Source organism: Mesoplodon densirostris, chromosome 18, assembly GCF_025265405.1.
Source record: "Mesoplodon densirostris isolate mMesDen1 chromosome 18, mMesDen1 primary haplotype, whole genome shotgun sequence".
Taxonomy (NCBI): Eukaryota; Metazoa; Chordata; class Mammalia; order Artiodactyla; family Ziphiidae; genus Mesoplodon; species Mesoplodon densirostris.
Genome location: NC_082678.1, coordinates 14,182,944 through 14,202,210, shown reverse-complemented (window position 1 = coordinate 14,202,210; position 19,267 = coordinate 14,182,944). Strand labels below are relative to the sequence as shown.

At 60.3% G+C, this 19,267-nt stretch overlaps 2 protein-coding genes across 4 annotated transcripts; one reads left to right on the top strand and one right to left on the bottom strand.

The window, feature by feature from the left end:
- Nucleotides 1–1,288: 1,288 nt before the first annotated feature.
- On the bottom strand, nt 1,289–4,652 carry ARL16 (ADP ribosylation factor like GTPase 16). Of its 2 annotated transcripts, XM_060082374.1 has the most exons (5): nt 4,189–4,283; nt 3,941–3,999; nt 3,178–3,291; nt 2,453–2,568; nt 1,289–2,314 (listed from the first exon to the last, which is right to left on the bottom strand). In XM_060082374.1, the coding sequence occupies exons 1-5, from the start codon at nt 4,247–4,249 to the stop codon at nt 2,143–2,145; spliced, it is 522 nt and encodes a 173-aa protein (XP_059938357.1). In that variant the 5' UTR covers nt 4,250–4,283; the 3' UTR covers nt 1,289–2,142. The 2 variants fall into 2 exon arrangements, with proteins under 2 accessions (XP_059938357.1, XP_059938358.1); XM_060082375.1 differs by lacking the exons at nt 3,941–3,999; nt 4,189–4,283 and adding an exon at nt 4,341–4,652.
- HGS (hepatocyte growth factor-regulated tyrosine kinase substrate) lies at nt 4,463–18,122 on the top strand. Of its 2 annotated transcripts, XM_060082369.1 has the most exons (22): nt 4,463–4,574; nt 6,060–6,144; nt 6,468–6,543; nt 6,916–7,008; nt 8,872–8,995; nt 10,101–10,153; nt 10,571–10,639; nt 11,313–11,437; nt 12,483–12,561; nt 12,628–12,726; nt 12,815–12,910; nt 13,573–13,611; nt 13,689–13,829; nt 13,930–13,989; nt 14,500–14,710; nt 15,053–15,225; nt 15,300–15,440; nt 15,523–15,700; nt 16,415–16,548; nt 16,634–16,753; nt 16,924–17,013; nt 17,428–18,122. In XM_060082369.1, exons 1-22 carry the CDS (start codon nt 4,538–4,540, stop codon nt 17,536–17,538), a joined length of 2,334 nt encoding a protein of 777 aa, XP_059938352.1. In that variant the 5' UTR covers nt 4,463–4,537; the 3' UTR covers nt 17,539–18,122. The 2 variants fall into 2 exon arrangements, with proteins under 2 accessions (XP_059938352.1, XP_059938353.1); XM_060082370.1 differs by lacking the exon at nt 13,930–13,989.
- The last annotated feature ends 1,145 nt before the right edge of the window (nt 18,123–19,267 follow it).

Here is a 19,267-nt window from a genome sequence, read left to right as displayed (position 1 = left end):
TCTGTAGGCAATTCTGAGAACGGGGACACTGAGGGTGGATGGGCCCCTTTGATAGCCAACCTTGGGGGGTGGTGTTGGGGGGCCTAGGAGGACCCCAGCGTTCAGAAGCTCACCCTGTAACCTGGGCGAATGGGGAGTGTGTGCAGGTGGCACGTTCTCCAGGGAGAGTGCCCAGCCCCTCATTAGATTCTCAGGTCCCAGACAGCCTCTGCTCAGAACCTCACTTCATCCCAGAAGGGCAAAGACAGGTTCCAGGTGGCCAGCACCCCCTAAAGGGTCACAGTCACAGAGCGGTCCCCACTGGGGCTCCAAACCACCGCTGCACCCGTGTTCAGGTGTTACGGGCACCGCAGAGCACCGTTCCATGGCCTCAGCCTGAGCCGTCCAGCCAGTCACCACCTCAAAAAACCGGCTGTTCTGTCCTGCAGGTCTTGGGAAAACTGTTTTCAGGGCTCTTCAGGATCACCTGCCCAGCTCCAGGATCTCTTCGCATAGGACGTTTACTCCAACCAAGAGCCGCTTCTCAGAGCACCTAGGGAAACAGGAGCAGGTCGAGGACACAGGGCAACGGGAGCCCAGGCCCCTCAGGCCAATCTCCTGGAGTACGGATGTAGCCCTGCCTGTCCCCTCTGGGCCTGGATGTCTGGCCCTGGGGTCAGAGTGGCTGGGGCAAAGACACAACCACAGGGGTGGCCGAGGCAGGCTGGTGTGAACTGTTCCTGCCCTAGAGAGACCTAGGGGTGCTGGGGCCCTGGGTCCCCATGAGACCAATGGAGGCCATGCCGGCCTTCCAAAAGCCCTCAGAGGGCCTCAACAGTGCCACCTGTAGCAGCCTCATTTGGAAAATGCTAAAATGCTTTGTTAAAACACCTGCATCAAGCCAAAAGGTGAACTAGGCATGTGGCCCATGAATGGTTGACACTTCAAGGTCTGGCCATGCTCTCCTCGGTGCCCTGAGATTGGGGGACATCTGCCAGCCAGTCACTGTGGGTCCTGTGAAATCTCCACAGACCCACCATGGAGGGGGGCCACTGGCACCTACGTGGTCTGCCTGAGAAGGCGGCACCGGCCCTGTACATCCAAGAGCCAGCTGAAAACCTTCCCAGGGAACAGCAGCACTGAACTGGGAGGCCTATCGCTTCAACAGGGAAGGGAAGACTTGAGACTGCACTGCCCTGCAGGACATACAGAGCTTTCTCGGGGCGCCATTTAAAACCTCTGTAGAACAGAGCTCCCCTCACGCCCACAGTGTGACCAACTGGAAACCGCGAGGAGGCTGAGGGCCTGGGCCGATGGCCCAATGAGCTAGACCACCAGCTGAGACAGAGGAAGCTGTTGTAGGAAACTCACAACCACACGCAGAAGCAGAGGGTTTCTTACCAGACTGCAGTAGGTTTAATAGTGGCCCCAAAAGATACATCCAAGTTGTAACCCCCGGAACATGCAAAGGTGACCTTTGGAAAAAGGATCTTTGCACATGTAACTGTGAATCTTGAGATGAAATCACCTTGGATTTAGGGTGGGCCCTACATCCTCCTTATAAAAAGAGAAGAGAAGACCACGTGAAGACAGAGGCAGAGGTTCAAGTCCTGCGAGCCACAGCCAACGACACCAAGCGGCACGAGCAGCCACTAGAAGCAGGGAATGGATTCTCCCTCAGAGCCTCCCCACTTCTGGCTTCCAGCACCGTGAACGTAAGTTTATGCTGCTGCAAGCCACCATTTGTGGCGATTTGTTACAGAGGCCCTTGGACACAAATGCACCAAGGAATAGGTGTTTTCCCACAAGCTTCCTTATACTGTCAAGGTATCAGAAACGCAACAGGTTGGAGCTTGTGTCAGAGTTGACAGAGCAGCTCTCCTGGGGGGAGGGGAACAAATCCCCTAGAACCATCCCAGGATGGTGTAGGACACAAGCCACTGGGAGGCCTGACCTCCTCTCCCAGCGCTGGAGCCAGAGGGCAGATGTCAGGAATTCTATAACCTGGGTGCCTCAGTTTACCCATCACTGCAACTCAGCACAGAACCCCATCTTCTAGGGCTTATCCTGCCCTTATAAAAGCAGCAGATGGCCAGAGGCCAAGCAGTGCTCCTTCTGCCTTCTTGCCACAGAGCGGGCCAGCCATGCTTCTTGGCCCTGCAGTCAACCATTCGTTCTGTGGGTGTCCTCGAGCCAGCGCAGCACTTCTGACAAGCCAGTGCCTTTCCGGGCACTGATTTCTACCGTGGTGATGTTCTGCTTGGCACAAGCAATGAGGTCCGGGAGCCTGATTAACGACTTTATCTCTTCTATGGTCATGTAACAGGGCAGGTCACTGGAGTGAAAGCAATACCTGTCAGACTGGGCTGCCATCGCTGCACCCCCTCCCTAACGAGCCACCCTCCTGGCTACACTCCACAGGAGCTCCGCCCTGGGGCACCCCCGCGTTCCGTCTCAGCTCACGGACACGTACATTTTGTTGAAGAGAATCAGAACCGATGCTTCTGCAAGTTGTTCTGCCGAAAGGAGAGCCAGGAGCTGCACACAGGATGCAGAGAGCTGGGTGGGGTTAGAGGCGTCCACCATGAACTGGAAAGAAGTAAATGGAAATCAGGACCCCCCTGCGATGGAACACCATCCCTGCCAAACCTCCTCTCCTCGCATCACGGGCCTGGCTCAGGAAGAGCGAGAAAGGCTTCCGGAAAGGCAGGAGCAGAGGGGAGCGAGCTGTGCAAGAAGGACCGGTGTTATTTATTTGTTTCCACCTACGCGGAAGTCTCTACTTGTGTGGCCATTACTTTTCCAAGGAAGGGTCCTAGAATTTGGGGCACAGGCCTTGCCAGGATGGGACGAACCAGGGGATATAAAATTCAAACATAAAACGTAAAAACATACCCAGGGCAATAAGGCAGTGAGTGGATGGCACAGTTACCTGCAGAAAAGGAACACTGCCCTCAGCAAGCCTTCTGTGAGTTTTCACATTAGCCTGGGCTCAGGAGCCCTAGGGATCAGGCTGGGGTCCCAGAAGGAAGCAACTCTAGTCTGGACCCTGTTTCCTTGACTCGTACAGTTGCCCAGGAAACCAAACTCTATCCCACACAAAGTGAAACTGGGGACTAGACAACGCTAGAATAGGGACATACTTCCCCAAAGGAAGTTCAAAAGATTACGACCTACCAGGAGAGAATAACGACCTACCAGGAGAGAATGACAGTTTCCATAGTAACTGGACCAGATGGGGCCCATGCACCCCCCCAGCTCCCGGATGGTGATCCTTCTCTGAGCCACGATGTCCGTTAGGTTGGTACCCACCTGTGGAAAAAACCAGGATGCACAGAGACCACCACAAGTGCTTTCCCACACGGAATTCCTGGATAGCAACGTGCCCAGCCCTTTACACTGCAACCTAACCCCCAGCATAGGTCTTCTCAAGTGTCTAGGCCCTAAGGCGGAACCCGTACGGGAGGAGGCCTGAAGATGCTCCCAGGCGTCCAGAACCCTCAGGGCTGGCTGTGGCCAGGGCACCAACGCCCACCAGCGGGATTCGCCCCATACGGCGAGCAGCAAATGCAGTCTGACCAGTGGTGAGGGGCGGGAGGCTCCGGATCCCCTGGGACTCTGTCTGGGCGGAGCCAGGCTCCCCGCGGCGACACCACCTCCTTAAGTCTGTACTGAACACACTGACCCGCCAGACCCCAGCTTCCATTTAAAGGAACCCAAGGACTTCCCTGGTGGCACAGTGGTGAAGACTCCGGGCTCCCAATGCAGGAGGCCTGGGTTCGATCCCTGGTCAGGGAACTAGATCCCACAAGCATGCCGCAACCAAGGAGCCCGCCTGCCGCAACCAAATAAATAAATATTGCCAAAAAAAAAAAAAAAAAAAAAAAAAAGGAACCCAAAGCGCTATTCTAACCGCAAGGGGACCCGCTTCTCCTAAACCTGCAGGAGGCCGGATGCCTACCGTGGGCCGCGTGGGGGGAAGATCGCCCAGGTCGCCCTTCCCATCCCGGGAGCTCAGCTGTGCGAGGTAGTCAAGGTCTCCGAACGGGGCCGAGGAGGGAGCGCTGGCCGGACCCCGCCCCGGGCGCCCCCCGCCCGGGCGCCCCCCAACCCGCTCGCCACCCCCCCCCACCCCGCTCGCCACCAGCGGCCCCCGGACCCCCAGGCCCTTCCGGACCCCCATTCCCCCCATCCGGCGCGGAAGGATAGTCTGCAAGCGTTTCACCAACAGCGTCTTCCCTACACCCATGGCCCCAAGCAGGAGACACATCCCGCTCCCCGATCCACTCTACACCCGTGGCTCGGCGTCCTGGCGACGCCAGGCCTCGCCCCCGGGCTGCTCATTGGTTCTCGGCGCTTACCGTCTCAGTGGGCGCGGTCCAATCTGGGCGCGGTCCAGTGTCTGGGGCGAGCGGAAAGGCCCGCCTCCCCGCGGCTCGCGAGCAGGCCAGCTACGTGCGCGTGCACGCACCCGAGGCGGCAGGCGGAAGCGGAAGTCGGGCGCGCGCCGGCTCGCTGTGGGGAGAGCTGCGGCGTCAGGTCGGGTTCCTGGTTCGCCATGGGGCGCGGCAGCGGCACCTTCGAGCGTCTCCTAGGTAACGCGGCCCCCGCCCCCGGAGCGAAAGCCCCTGGGCCCCTGGGCCCCAGCGCTCCGGGGCGACCGCCGCGCCACCCGGGCCCTGGGCGGGCGCGCAGGCAACGCAGGGCCGGCAGTCCGGGGCGCGGCCCCGGCGCCGGCCGAGTAAATGAGGGTCCGCGCAGGAGACGGGCCAGGAGCCTTGGGGAAACGACCACCAGCGTCTGGCCGAGCAGGCCTCACGTCCTGAGTCACGAAAACGGGTGACTCAGTGAAATAGTAAAATCTCAGTAGACTCTCCCCACCAAAACCTAGGTTGCGGGGGATTTGGGAGTTCTGATCCATACATGGGCCCCAGAGGGTGGAGCCAGCAATGTCCTCTGTAGGTCCTGCCAAGCTCTTTGGAGCGCTGTTTCCCCAGGGACCCAGACCTGCGCCCTGTGTCCCCACTGGGCTCCCGGAAGCGCCCAGGGCTAGGAAGGCGTTTCCTCTGTTTTCTGGGGTGGATAGCTGATCCTTCTGAGCCTCCTGGAGGCCACAGATTTTAGGAAGGAAAATCGATTTTTATGGGCGAGCCCCCACCCCTCCATGAAACCGTGTGTGCTCTGTGTTTGGGATCGGTGCTCTGGGTACTGGAATGGTCAGCCCGAGCCTGCCCTCCGTGTTCCTTGAATATGGTTTCAGAGGGACCTCAGATGAGGCGCCTTCCTTGCTCATTGAACATACAGGCCGAGGAAGTCAGCTTATGAGGTTGTTCAGCCCTTCAGTGGTCAGTCCAGAAGTTACTCCCGGATCTATGTTTACCATTTGTACAACTCCAGGGAAGATGGTACTGGCTGGGCTGGAGAGCAACCCCTGAGCAGCACATCTGTCTGTCTGAGGCTACAGCGACATAGACTAGAGGTGGTAGTTGGAGAATCCTTGGCGGGTCGATCCTGTCTGCGCCCCACAAAACACTTGAAACAGAGGACTGGGGTCTCTGCTGCGTGTCTCTCTAGCCATGCCTCAGCTGAGAGCTAATCAAATAGGTTAAGCTTCTGAAAAACCAGGAACTCTGAGGGATGAGGCAGCGGAGTTCTCTTTGTTGAGAAGCAGCTGAGCATAGTGTTGGATTCTGGCTCTGCCCCAGCAAGCTGTGTGACTTCAGGCAGTGACCTCACCTCTCTGTTTCGGTTTCTCTGTCTGCAGAGAAGGTGGAAATACCACCTAATTCTTAAGGTTGTGTGAGAGTTGAGTGAGTTCACGTAAAGTGTCTGGAACAGCACTTGGCATGTAAAAAGCTCACAACAGCGTTCTCCATTGTTATTTTCCAAGCTGTTTGTCTTTTAGGAAAGACGGTGCTTTCATGGTTATTGTCAGGTATCAGGAGCATTTTCAGTAGTTTTCTGTTTGGTCCAAATTTCTAAAATGGGAAGAGGGCAGTCCCTCCTGCCTGTTGCTGAGCTGGGGGGCCACCTGGGGAATCACAGAGCAGGATGAGCCCCTGTAATGGTGCGTTTCTTAGACAAAGCGACCAGCCAGCTTCTTCTGGAGACCGACTGGGAGTCCATCCTCCAGATCTGTGACCTGATCCGCCAGGGGGACACGCAGTAAGTGCTCCCTCAAAAGCAATGGGGTGGCCGCCCCGTGGACTAGGGTTGTTTGGTGTCCGCTCATCTTCCAAGATCCTGCCCGGATGGAAGCCAACCATGTTAGGCCCTGGTGGAGGACTGTGTGGTCTGTGTGCTGGGGTTTTTGAGATCTTGGGATGATTAAAGGACTTTCTCTGTACAGCTTGGGAGGGCACAGTTACCTGGACATTTGCCTGGGGGGTGTCTCAGGGACCAGGTGGTGGGTGGGCTTTTCTCAGTCTTAGAGGCTGTTTTCTTTCTCTTTTTCTCTTTCTGCTTTTATCAATGCCTTTTCCTGTCAGAGCAAAATATGCAGTGAGCTCCATCAAGAAGAAAGTCAATGACAAGAATCCCCACGTGGCCTTGTATGCCCTAGAGGTAATCAGACCCTGTACTCCAGGTGGCACTGGTGGGGATAGCAGGGATGGGCGTACCGCCAGAAGTGGAGGCACTGGGGCCGTGGGGCGGGGCTGGGAGCAATGCCTCAGCTGTTCCACCTGAGGCTGACACGTGTGGGCCCTGAGGTTGACTCCAGTGTCTATCCCTGGTGATAAAACACGGAGTTAGAAGAAGCAGGTGTAGCCCTGGCTGCTTCCTGCCTCAGAGGCTGTAACGCGGGCTTTCTTGTCCGGCTGGGTGGCCTGAGGACCCTGTGGAGGCCCGCCTTCTTGTGGGGAGGTGGGCCCATCCATGACGGGGAGTTCCTGCCCTGACCAGAGACTCAGGTCTACCCCTCCTTGGGGTCTGCAGGTCATGGAGTCCGTGGTGAAGAACTGTGGCCAGACGGTTCATGACGAGGTGGCGAACAAGCAGACCATGGAGGAGCTGAAGGAGCTGCTGAAGGTGGGCGCTCTGCGGGGAGCAGGGAGGCCCAGACTGGGGTGTGCCACCCCACGGGCTTCTTGGGGCTTTGCTGGTGGGAACAGTGCCAGGTGCTGGAGGGCTGGAAGGCGAGTGTTCGTGGTCCCTGCCTGGTGAGGTCAGGCCTTCCCAGAAGTCAGCGGGGCTGCGTCTGGGGGTGTGGAGGAGACCCCACTCCTCCTGCAAGGTTGGGAAGGCTTCCTGGGGGCCAGGAGCTGAGTCTTGAAGGTCAGGGGATGCTCCCTGAGCAGTGGAGAAGGTGTGCCATGGGCAGAGGATGTAAGTGGAGGCCTGGGGTCCCCAAAGAGCTTGGGTAGAATTTTGAGCAGGGAGGCACATGAGTGCTTGTGGAGGGAGAGTTGGGGAACAGCAACAGCAGAGCAGGGACGCCAGGGCAGTGGGTTTTACGCGCCCCCCGCCCCTCTGTGGGTGAGGGGCATCCCACGGAGCTGAGGGTGCGGGTGCCCTGGGTGGCAACCAGGGAGTGAAGCCCCAGCACCAGCTCCACCGCCACTGTGGCCTGGGCCCTTTGGGCACCTGTGGGCCTCACAGCCAGGAGCCCGTCTGGGGCTGAGCTGACGGCGGGGCTTCTCCAAAGCCCTGACTGGTGACTTGGCCAGCCCCTGCTCTGGCCTGGGTGACAGCGGAGGAGTTAGAACCCACCCTCCTTGTCCTGGCATGATCGTGTCCTGTTCACACTGCACATGGTCTGAGTCCTCACAGGGGCAGGGCTACCTGGAAAGGGGTCCACTGACTGGGCCCCGATTACAGGGGAGAGCAGGAACCCTGGCACGTGAGCTGTGCTTGGTGTCTTGAAGCAGCTTTCTTTTAAATTTTTATTTATTTATTTATTTATTTATTTATGGCTGCGTTGGGTCTTCGTTGCTGCAGGCGGGCTTTCTCTAGTTGTGGCAAACGGCGGGCTACTCTTTGTTGCGGTGCGCAGGCTTCTCATTGTGGTGGCTTCTCTTGTTGTGGAGCACAGGCTCTAGGCGCACAGGCTTCAGTAGTTGTGGCACTCAGGCTCAGCAGTTGTGGCTTGTGGGCTCTAGAGCGCAGGCTCAGTAGCTGTGGCGCATGGGCTTATTTGCTCCACAGCATGTGGGATCTTCCCGGACCAGGGCTCGAACCCGTGTCCCCTGCACTGGCAGGCAGATTCCTAACCACTGCACCACCAGAGAAGTCTCGAAGCAGCTTTCTTGACCCACCATCCTGAGCGTTGTGTGTGGATAGGATCCTGAGAGAGCTCTAGAAATGTGATTGTCTGTGCTTCTTTAGCTTGTTGGTGGTGGTGGCTCTGTATGTGGGGAACTTTCTGGAGCCACTCCCCCGCCTGCCCGCACTGCCTATGACTTGAAGGAGGGGGCCAGCCGACCTTGCATCTGCTTCCTCAGCCCAGGCCTGATTGGTTCTGCCTGTTAGAGGCTGGCCTTAGCTGGCACTAGAGTGGGTTACAGGCTGAGGAGCTCGCTAGGCGGTCAGGGTCCTGTAGGGCACAGCGATGGGGTGGGGAGAGACAGGTAGTTATGGGGCAGTAGGGGTTTGAGAGCCTCCACCTGAGGGATGCACAGCTTCACCTAGGCGGTTAAAGATAAGTCCAGTTCCTGAGTGGGCAGACAGGTGCAATGGATTTGTCCTTGGGGACAGGGCTTCCTAAAGTAGGCCTGGGTCTGGGGAGTGGGTCACTACATGGCCCTGGTGCCCCACTTGGGGGACCCACCCCACCTCTGCCAGCCCCAACTGCTCGGAGTGTTAGGGTCTTGCCAGCTGCTTTTTCATGCTGAGATGTCTCTTTGGCACTTGCCTCTCCCAAAGTTCTTATCTTCTTTCCTCCCTTCTCCACAGAGGCAGGTGGAAGTAAACGTCCGAAACAAGATCCTGTACCTGATTCAGGCCTGGGCACATGCATTCCGGAACGAGCCCAAATACAAGGTCGTTCAGGACACATACCAGATCATGAAGGTGGAAGGTGAGTCAGGGTAGTGGGGAGCAGGAGGGTCCAGCGCCAGGCCTGGGACATGCCACCAGGAGTTGAGGGGCTGCCCTGTACAAGGTGGGCCCAAGGATGGCTGTGCCTGCCCCGTGCGCGGTGGGGGTAGCACTGTGCTCTGGGCACAGCGGAAACTCCTAGAGAGTTGTAAGTGGGGGTGTGGCAGCCGAGGTGTGCTTCTTAAGGCCCACTGTGCGTTCCTCCCGGCTGTTGCGGTGCCAGTGGAGAGGTGGTGGGCTTTGGCAAGGAGGGCGGTGGATTCAGGCCTTGTTTGAGGATTTGCTGGTGCTCTTGCCAGGCATGGAATGAGAGGAGTGGGCTGGGGCCTCTCCCACCTGTGCTGCGGGGGAGGAGGGCACGTCCTCTGGCCCTGAAGATGAGGCATGGAGTGGGAGCAGGGGCGGTGCCTGCTGGCCGCGGGGTGGGCAGGACCGTGCAGACACTGCGTGATGAGGTCGGTAAGCTGGCCTCAGGCTCTCAATCCCTGGACGTTATACACGAGAGAGAACGCGCAAAGCTTTATGGGAGGGAATTCCCTGCCGATTCAGTGGTTCAGATTCCAGGCTTTCACTGCTGGGGGCCTGGGTGGACCCCTGGTTGGGGAACTAAGATCCCCATAAGCCACACGTCATGGCCAAAAACAAAAAGCTTTTATGGGATTCCCAAGGGGTCCATGTCTCAAAAAACAGCTTAGGAACTCCAACTTTAAGAGCTTCGGGAAGCACACTTGGCTGGGGTGCGGGGCCAGGAGCCAGATGGACTGGGGAATGTCGGTGAGGCCTTGATGAGGTGGGAGCAGCGCCTGGCTCTGTGTGTGGTCCCCGGGACAGAGCGGCCTGTGGGGATCCATCCCAGCTGGGGGACGGGCCGGCTGAGCTGTGCCCCAAGACGCCCTTGCGCAGTGTGGGGTCACCGTGCCTGCTGCCGGGGGGCTCTGGGCCTCTTCTGTCTGTTTGGGGAGGCAGATGCCAAGAGCTAGGATGCGGCTCTGGAGGCCTCAGGGCAGGTGGGTTCGGGCAGGTGAGGCTATGGGCCTCGCCCACTAGGGCAGCACTTGGTGGTAACAGTGGCCTCCTTTCTCCAGGACACGTCTTCCCAGAGTTCAAGGAGAGCGATGCCATGTTTGCAGCGGAGAGAGTGAGTTCACGGGGTGCTGGAGGTCTAGGCGTTAGGCTGCTTTGAGAAGGCAGAAGGGAAGCCCTGGGATCTGGGCTGTTGGCAGCAGGTGAGCTGCTGATCTGTCTCAAAAACGAGAAAGCTTGACTCATTTCAGTAGAATATGCAGCTGTGTCTGCAGGTTGAGACAGGAACCCAGTTCAAGGTGCCTTAGGGCTGTGGTTCCCACAGCCGTGAAGACAAATACTTATATGTCCCCAGAGCTGTGGGAAGTCTTGCTGTAAGGTCTTTAGAAAGAAATGAAGGCTGTTTTGGAGGGAGATCCTTCCTCGAGTCACGTCTGCAGTGAGTTGGCTCCAGTCCCCTGCACACACCTGTGGGAAGCGGGGATCGGCAGGGAGGGCAGGGACTATGTGACCCGACTCTGCCTGTCCCCAGGCCCCCGACTGGGTGGATGCTGAGGAGTGCCACCGGTGCCGGGTGCAGTTCGGGGTCATGACCCGCAAGGTGAGTGCACCCGCCTTGGGGAGGGACCTAGCTCCACGCCTGGCCGGGGCAGACCCCAGGCCACCTGCTGTCATCACAAGACCACCGCACCCATGCACGGGCCTTTCTCTCTTGGCTGGGACCTGGCGGTGTAGGGAGTGGGGTCACTAGGCTTGGTGTCTGGTGGTCAGTGCTGTCAGGTGACGTTCGGGCAAGGCTGCACCCCTCCGGGAACGGGAGTGTACCCCACGCCCGGGGCTGGGGGTTTGGGTCTGCGTTGCCTCGGCCAATAGCCCCTTGGCCGAGTCTCCTCAGCTGACTTGGCCTGTGCAGCTTGGACCCTCCCTCTTCCCACCGAAGCCCAGGCTGGCTGTGGCAAAGGGTGGGGCCTGGGACATCTGAGCAGACTCACCAGACTCACCGTCCAGCAGAACTCGTTTATCAGGACAACTCATGCATGTTTTTTGTGAATTTTTCTTCTTAATTTGACTTCTTTTCCTCAAACTGGAGGCTACAGTTGAGAGCTTGCAAGTGCACCCTGTTCCCCCAGGGCCTTTGTGGCCTCCTGGGCTTGCCTTCTGCCCACCCTGGCCTGGGAGACCCGGTCTGGCGCGTCCTGCAGTGGGCAGTGCTGGGCGGGGGGTGGGCGTGAGGGGTGGCCGGCCAGGCTGCCCTGACCTGTCCTGTGTCGCAGCACCACTGTCGGGCATGTGGCCAGATCTTCTGCGGCAAATGCTCCTCCAAGTATTCCACCATCCCCAAGTTTGGCATCGAGAAGGAGGTGCGTGTGTGCGAGCCCTGCTATGAGCAGCTCAACAAGTAAGTCCCCTCGGACACTGAGCGGAGCCAGCTTCTACCTTGGTAATCGGGGCGGGGGGGCGCGGGCGGGGGGAGCGGCAGACTTGGACAGAGCCCGGCAGGGCCCCCGGCTCTGAGACCTGCTAGCTAATTGCTCAGGTTTGTTTTTGTAACGTCTTAGTTTGGGAGTGACACTTAGAGAAGAGATGCAGGAACGGTCTGGAGACCACACACACACACCCTGCCCCTCCCACAGCCTGGGTCCCTCGGCCCCATTGACTCCATCACACCTGCCCTCCCCGCATCTGCCTGCGTGTCCGCACGCGTACACGTTGTGTCCTGAACCAGTTGAGAGTGAGCTGCAGGCACCCTGTCCTCCTCGCCTCGACCTCCTACGTGCGCTTCCCGGGAGGAACTTTGCCCATGTGACTGCTGCTGGCTGTCAAGTTGGGGCATTTAGCATCAGCGTGGTCCTGACACCTACTCCCCAGTCCCTGTCCAGGGTTCCCGTGTCCCAGTAACATCCTGTGGTGGTTTTGTCCTGGCAGGACCCAGCCACCACATCAGCTCCCTAACCCAGCATGTTTCATCTGCTTCATTTTTTGTGACGAGGACGTCGCTGAGGGGCCTAGGCTGTTGTGGCTCGTCTCTGGGTTTGGGTCCAAGGTTTCCTCGTGATTAGAGACAGGTTCTGTGCGGCTGGCCTGGGAGCCTGTGCTGTCCATCTGTCCCAGCATCAGTGACGGAATCTGATCCCTTGGTGAAGTGGTGTCTGCAGGCTGCTCCACCAGGAGGTCCTTTTCTGTGGAAAGCCGCAGCCAGGCGGGTGTTTGAGCCCCATTTGCAGGAGGGGGAGCTGTAGCTTAGGCTGGTGACTTGCCCAGGGCTCCACAGCCCAGAGGTGAAAGCTGGTTTGAGGGTCCAGCTTTTCTCTGGAACGTGGTCTGTGGAATCCCCGTCTTCCTTCTGTGGGGACGTCGGAGGGAAGCCCCAGGCTGTGTCCTGAGAACTTGTGGGGGGCCAGGGGTACAGTGCCCGATGACGTACAGCATCCTGTCTCCTCCAGGAAGGCGGAGGGAAAGGCCGCCTCGACGACGGAGCTGCCCCCGGAGTACCTGACCAGCCCCCTGTCGCAGCAGTCCCAGGTACTGCCCGGGCCTGTGGGGGCGCCTCAGCCCTCGGCCCGGCTCACCCTGCCTTGCCATCCTCAGCTGCCCCCCAAGAGGGATGAGACGGCCCTGCAAGAGGAGGAGGAGCTGCAGCTGGCCCTGGCCCTGTCGCAGTCTGAGGCCGAGGAGAAGGAGAGGATGGTGAGCCGGGGGTGGCCTCGCTGAGTCTGGGGGTGCCAGGGGAGTCCAGGGGCACCCTCACGACACCCTCCTCCTGGTTCTCCTGCAGAGACAGAAGTCGGCCTATGCTGCGTACCCCAAGGCGGAGCCCACACCTGTGGCCTCGTCAGCGCCCCCTGCCAGCAGCCTGTACTCTTCGCCTGTGGTGAGCCCGCCCTCTGGCTCCGCCCCACTGACTTGGACCCCCTTCCCATGGTGGGGTGGGGAGGCGGGGGGGTAGTGCCCCAACCCAGAGGCACGTGTCTCATGGGCAGGGGCAGGGTGCGGCCTGGCGCCCACGGGTCTCAGCTCCCTGGTCGGGACCCCTGTGGGATAGAGGGCACTGTAAAGGCTGGCAGTCTCACTATCGAGACCCTGGTCTCTTCCACGCCCCCCAGAGCAGGAGGAGGTGAGAACCCCTGGGGTCAAAGGTGCTTTGCGTTTTTCTGGCCTTCAGTGGGGCCGTCACAGGTCTGCTTTTTGGGGATGGACCCGGCCTCTCTTTGGCCTCAGTTCTCTTTGTAAAAAGGGGGTGGGTGGCAGGTGGGAGAAAAGGTTTAGAAAGTCACTTGCAAACTCTGCAGGGCTCTGTGGGTGGGGCTGAGAGCAGCCCTGCCACCTGCCCACCTGTCCCTGTGGTTCGTGGGAGGGCTGGTGGGGCACCACGCTGCGCCCTGTCTACAGTTTTGGAGCCCCTTGGGGCTCGGACAGGCTTTGGCCAGCCTGTAGGGTCCACTGTCATGGCTGCGTCATCCAGGCCTCCTGAGCGATGGCCAGGGTTGCTGCTGCTCCGGCCTATGACGCCTCACACCCCCCACGTCTCCCCAGAACTCGTCGGCGCCTCTGGCTGAAGACATCGACCCCGAGGTGAGGACACCCTGTGTGTGGCACTTTCCCCTTGCTGCCTCCTGGCTCTTGGGAGTGACCCCCTTTTGCCTGTGCAGCTCGCCCGGTACCTCAACCGGAACTACTGGGAGAAGAAGCAGGAGGAGGCTCGGAAGAGCCCCACGCCGTCCGCACCGGTGCCTCTGACGGAGGCCGCTGCCCAGCCCGGGGAGGCACACGCAGTCCCTGCCAGTGTGGAGGTAAGGGGGCTGCTCTCGAGCTCCTGGCCATGATCCCTTGGGAGGGGGCTGCCAGGATAGGTCAGGGGCGGAGTCCCAGTCACTCTCTGGTGTCTTCCAGACTCCCCTCCCGGAGACAGACCCTCAGCCTGTAAATCCGGCCGGAGGCCCCTTTAGTGAGGTAAGCCATGGCTCCCTCCTCAGGCTGGGGGCATACTTGGCCTCCCAGAGCGCAGTGCGCTAGGCCCCGCTCAGGCATCTGTCAGAAGGGCCGAGCTGTGCCCGCAGCGACCTCCTGGAGGCAGGCCATTGCAGCTCATGGCTCTCCGTTGAACCTCACTGGGCTGGCTGTGGGCCAGAGCTCGGCTACTCGCGGCCTACCCTGAATAGATTGGAATATCCTAGGGCTCTGCACTTTGGTGCCCAGTGGAATAAGAGGCTGTGGGGCCAGGACGCCTTGTCTCAGCCACACTGCGCCTCTGGGCAAAACCCAAGCCTCCCTGGGCCTTAGTTTCCTCACGAGTGAACCAGGTGCTGAGGGTGCCCCTTGCAGACCCACCGGGAGGACCAAGTCAGATGTGCAGCAGGCTCGGAGCTCAGCGGCCGGCATAGCCAGATGGTGGGTCCCTGCCCCTGCTCGGGGACCTGGGGGCGAAGGAGGCACTCAGCCAGACCCCCTGTGCCCCGGCAGCAATACCAGAACGGGGAGTCGGAGGAGAGCCACACACAGTTCCTGAAAGCCCTGCAGAATGCCGTCACCACCTTTGTCAACCGCATGAAGAGCAACCACGTGCGGGGCCGCAGCATCACCAACGACTCGGCCGTGCTGTCCCTTTTCCAGTCCATCAACGGCATGCACCCCCAGCTGCTCGAGCTGCTCAACCAGCTGGATGAGCGCAGGCGTAGGTGCCGCACACACCCTCCCGGGCGTCCCTCTGGGGCCACGGGGGCTCCCGTCGGGCCGGCCACATCGCCTCGGGGCAGTGGGTGCCCTCCGCCAGGCATCATCAGGGCTGGGGTCGTGTGGGCAGGGCTGCCCTGAGGGACCTTGGGTTCTACAAGAGATAGTCCCAGTGGCAGGAAACGTCCCACTGAGCGCCAGTCAGCTGGAGGAAGTGTGTGCGTGCGTGTGTGCGTGCGCGCCCACCCACCCACCCTGGAGCCCTTATGCCAGCTGCGCCCTGTTGACAACCGCTCAGCTGGGGAGCCATTGCCAAGGCCCCCGCTCTGCCCCTTCCCCACAGTGTACTACGAGGGGCTGCAAGACAAGCTGGCGCAGATCCGTGACGCCCGGGGGGCACTCAGTGCCCTGCGGGAGGAGCACCGGGAGAAGCTGCGCCGCGCAGCCGAGGAGGCCGAGCGCCAGCGCCAGATCCAGCTGGCCCAGAAGCTGGAGATCATGCGGCAGAAGAAGCAGGTGCAGCAGCGGTGGCCCAGCCCTGGGGGTGTGGGGGGCAAAGCCGGCCCTGACGGCTGCCTTATGGCCCACAGGAGTACCTGGAGGTGCAGCGGCAGCTGGCCATCCAGCGCCTGCAGGAGCAGGAGAAGGAGCGGCAGATGCGCCTGGAGCAGCAGAAGCAGACCATCCAGATGCGGGCCCAGATGCCAGCCTTCTCCCTGCCCTATGCCCAGGCACGTGCCTGCCACACGTCCCACTGCCTCCAGGCACCCTGGTGACCGAGAACTGCCCTGAAAGCCGTCTCTCTATCCCCAGCTCCAGGCCATGCCCGCAGCGGGGGGCGTGCTGTACCAGCCCTCTGGCCCAGCAAGCTTTGCAGGGACCTTCAGCCCGGCGGGCTCAGTGGAGGGCTCTCCCATGCACACCATGTACATGAGCCAGCCAGCCCCAGCCACCAGCGGCCCCTACCCCAGCATGCCTGGGGCCACAGCAGGTAATGGGGGAGCGGCGGGCGGGCGGAGGGCCAACAGCCCAGATGAGCCCCGGACCACTACCCCTTCTTTTATTATTTCAGTGTGATTTCAGAGTTACAAAACAGTTGGCAGAATGGTACAAAGAATTTTTCAGATTCCCAGACATCTCCTTGTCAGCACCTGCCCTCTCTCCACACACACTTTTTCTTCTGACCCGATTTAGGGTGCACAGCCGGCGTGATGCCCTTCACCCCTAGAGGCCTCGGTGCATTTGCTAAACCAGGATGCTCCCCACGGCCTGGGTACAGATGCCAGACCAAGGGCTCTGAGGCCGTGTTGTGACTGTGTCCATAGCCGGCTCAGCTCCCACACGGTCCCAGTACCCCGTTTGTGCCAACAGGAAACCCGTCACGTGTTTAGCTATCCTGCTTCTCTCACCACCTTTAATCTAGAATGTTCCTTGGTCTGCCCTGGCATTCTGTGACATTGGCTTCCCAAAGAGCACTGGCCCGTTGTCTTGCAGACAATCCCTCAGTTTGGGTGTGACTGGTCTTCGGAGAGTGTGATATTCTGGGGGTCCTTTCCTATCTTTGTTGATTTCACTTACTTTCGTTTTGTGAGAATGTGAAACACAAACTTGGTTCCAAGAGTCATAAGGAGAAGGAAAAGTCAGAGGAGGGCCCCCGCCGTCCTCCCCACGTCGGGGTGGTGAGCTCTTTCCTCTTTTCCTCCAGATCCCAGCATGGTGAGCGCTTACATGTACCCAGCAGGGGCCGTTGGCACGCAGGCAGCCCCTCAGGGCCCCACTGGGCCCACCACCAGCCCAGCCTACTCATCCTACCAGCCCACTCCCACGCAAGGCTATCAGGTAGGCGGGGAGGCTGCCCCCTCCCCCACAGGGCCACTGGGGCACCTGGGCTTAGCCTTCTCCCATTGCCTCCTCCCCTCCACAGAACGTGGCTTCCCAGGCCCCGCAGAGCCTCCCGGCCATCTCCCAGCCTCCGCAGTCCAGCACCATGGGCTACATGGGGAGCCAGTCAGTGTCCATGGGCTACCAGCCTTACGGCATGCAGGTGAGAGGCTGTGGGGGCATCGGATAGGGGGGTGGGGTGGGGGCAGTGCTGGGCAGGCTCCACCCTCTGCTCACCGCCCCAGGTCCCCTCCACTGCTCTCTCTTCGCTGGTTGGCGTTTATCTGGTCACAGAGCTCCTTTCTCAGTGTGGGGTTGTTTTATCCTCCACAGAATCTCATGCCCACCCTCCCCGGCCAAGACGCACCTCTGCCGCCCCCGCAGCAGCCCTACATCTCGGGGCAGCAGCCCGTGTACCCGCAGGTGAGCCTCTCCCGGGGCCAACACCGTGGGTCATGATGCGACAGGTTTTGCTCTGGACCCACCTCGGCAGCAGGGCTGCCCTGGGAAGTGCAGCCAGTGCAGGGCAGGACGGCTGCTCTGCGGGCAGGACCAGGACAGACACTTAGCAACACCTACAGGTGGCAAACCACGCATTTACTTAGAAGCCCAAGGTCACGTCATCTCAGGTCCACAGACATGAATCGGGAACACCTGGCGTCTGGGCTCTGCTGGGGACAGGAAGAGGGCAGGGAGTCGGGAGGGTAGGCTCGAGGGGCCTGAGTACCAGGGTGAGGCTGGGATGTGGCGTGTTCTGGAGAGGAGCCCTAATAGGGTGGGGAGGCTGGGGCCTGGGGAGGGAGGACAGACCGATGGGCCATGTGTCCCTCCCCACAGATGGCGCCCTCTAGCGGCCCTCCCCAGCAGCAGCCCCCAGTGGCCCAGCAGCCGCAGCCACAGGGGCCGCCGCCACAGGGCAGCGAAGCCCAGCTCATCTCGTTTGACTGACCCCGGCTGGGAGCTCCCCGTCCAGAGTAACACTACAGTTCTCCAAAAGCACCGCCTCCGTCTCTAACTAGCGTCGTCCTTCTGCCTTGCTCTCTCCCCTCTGCGTGTAGTGGCCCTGCTCTGCGTGGGCGGGGTGGCCCTTCACCCTGGCCCTTCTGTCTTTGTCCTCGCCTGCTGGCTCCTCGTCCCCCCAGGCCCCATCCTTGTCCCTGTCTTCTTGAGTTGGTGTCTGACTCCTCTCCCCAGGGCTGGGCCTCAGCGGGGAGGGTGGAAGGGAAGGACTTTCTCTGAGAGGAAGCCCCCAGCCCAGCATGTCGGGTCCCGAGAGGGCCAGGTGGAGTGGGGTCTGCCCCACACAGCTCATGCCCTCCCGTTCCCACCCAGGAGACCTTAGGGCCTGTGGCCCGTGACTAGCGTGAGTGCTCCCCAGGGTCCTCCCCTGCATGCTGTCAGCAGGGGTGCCTCTGGCCCTCACAGGAAGGGTGGGGCCTGTCTCCAGCTTCTCTGCTTCTGAGCCGTCATCTCATCCAGTGCCCTGAGTAGACAGAATGGAATAGTGATAATAAAATGTCTTTCAACAAGTATTCGGGTGTCTGCAGAGAGAAGGTGCTGGTCCAGCTGTGGACAGGGGTTCATAAGGTGCCTCCCCACAGGCCAGCTGCCCCTCGCCCCAGGCCCAGCTCCACAGGAGTCTCAACTGGTGGACGCTGCTCAGCCTTGAGATCTGCTGTCTTCCTCCCTGAGACTGAGCACTGCGGAGCTGTCCTCTCTCCACCCAGCCCTGTGCTGCCCTGACTCCAATCTGAGTCTAGGATGCCAGTTAAGAGTCGTAGCCTAGAAGAAAACATTTTAAGACAACGCAGACTCACAGCCTCTTGCATTCAGGATTCAGAACACTTCACAGACTTTGGGCAAACCTCTTGGGTGACCCCCATGTTAGCTTGTCTGCAAAGGAATGGACTAGTTTAATAGGCACAGAGCTCAGGTCAAAGGAACGGCCAGAATCACAGAGGTGCTGGGCAGAGGGCAGCCCTGCCTCCTCGCTCTGACCTAAAGTCAGGGCTGTTCTGCCTGGGCTCTTGGGAAATCATCTGTGGCGTCTGGGACAGCAGCGAGGGGGAATGCTCTCTGTTGCGTCTAAAGAGGAAAGGCCCCAGGTCCTGAAGGGCTGGGGATACCCCATATGCCAGATGTTTAGGAGCTGGACTAAGGTAGGGGTGCAGAGGATTCTGGCAGGTGGAGACAGAGCCCAGGCTTACAAATTCTCTTCTCCCAGGACCCCGTCTGACCCCTTCCGGGCTCAATCACAACCCTTAGCAGACGTTGTAAGCCGAGTCCCGAGCTCCCTGCGGGTCTGGTCCAGGCGGAGGGCGGCGGCCTCGCTCCCAGGGCGGCCAGGACGGAAGGACAAAACGTGCTCCCGTGCTGGCCGGAAAGGCAGCCGTTTAGGTACAGGAGGAGAAGGTGGCCCAGAGGGCAGGGGCGCTCCTGCCGCCAGGTGACCACAGGCCACGGACGGCCGGACCCCCGGGGCGAAGCTACCCAGGAAAGGAACTGGGGACCCTCGAGCTCGCCCTGCGGTAGCGCAAACTTCACGAGCCCGGGCTCGGGTGCAGGCATCACTGCGCCGTCCAACAGGGCCAGGTCCCGGCCGGTCGTCCCTATTGGGACTGCCCGGGGGTCCAGCCCGCCTCCCCGACTCGGACGGAACCCACGCCGTGGCTCAGTC

What these genes read in the sequence shown, in the direction of transcription:
- ARL16 (XM_060082374.1), bottom strand. Translation starts at nt 4,249, where the DNA reads ATGTGTCTCCTGCTTGGGGCCATGGGTGTAGGGAAGACGCTGTTGGTG. An exon ending in GTTGGTGAAACGCTTGCAGA is followed by an intron (nt 4,000 to 4,188) that starts CTATCCTTCCGC and finishes ACTACCTCGCAC; the next exon opens with AGCTGAGCTCCCGGGATGGG. An exon ending in CTGATTCTCTTCAACAAAAT is followed by an intron (nt 2,315 to 2,452) that starts GTACGTGTCCGT and finishes CTTTCACTCCAG; the next exon opens with TGACCTGCCCTGTTACATGA.
- HGS (XM_060082369.1), top strand. Translation starts at nt 4,538, where the DNA reads ATGGGGCGCGGCAGCGGCACCTTCGAGCGTCTCCTAG. An exon ending in CCCTGTCGCAGCAGTCCCAG is followed by an intron (nt 12,562 to 12,627) that starts GTACTGCCCGGG and finishes TGCCATCCTCAG; the next exon opens with CTGCCCCCCAAGAGGGATGA. An exon ending in CTGAAGACATCGACCCCGAG is followed by an intron (nt 13,612 to 13,688) that starts GTGAGGACACCC and finishes TTGCCTGTGCAG; the next exon opens with CTCGCCCGGTACCTCAACCG.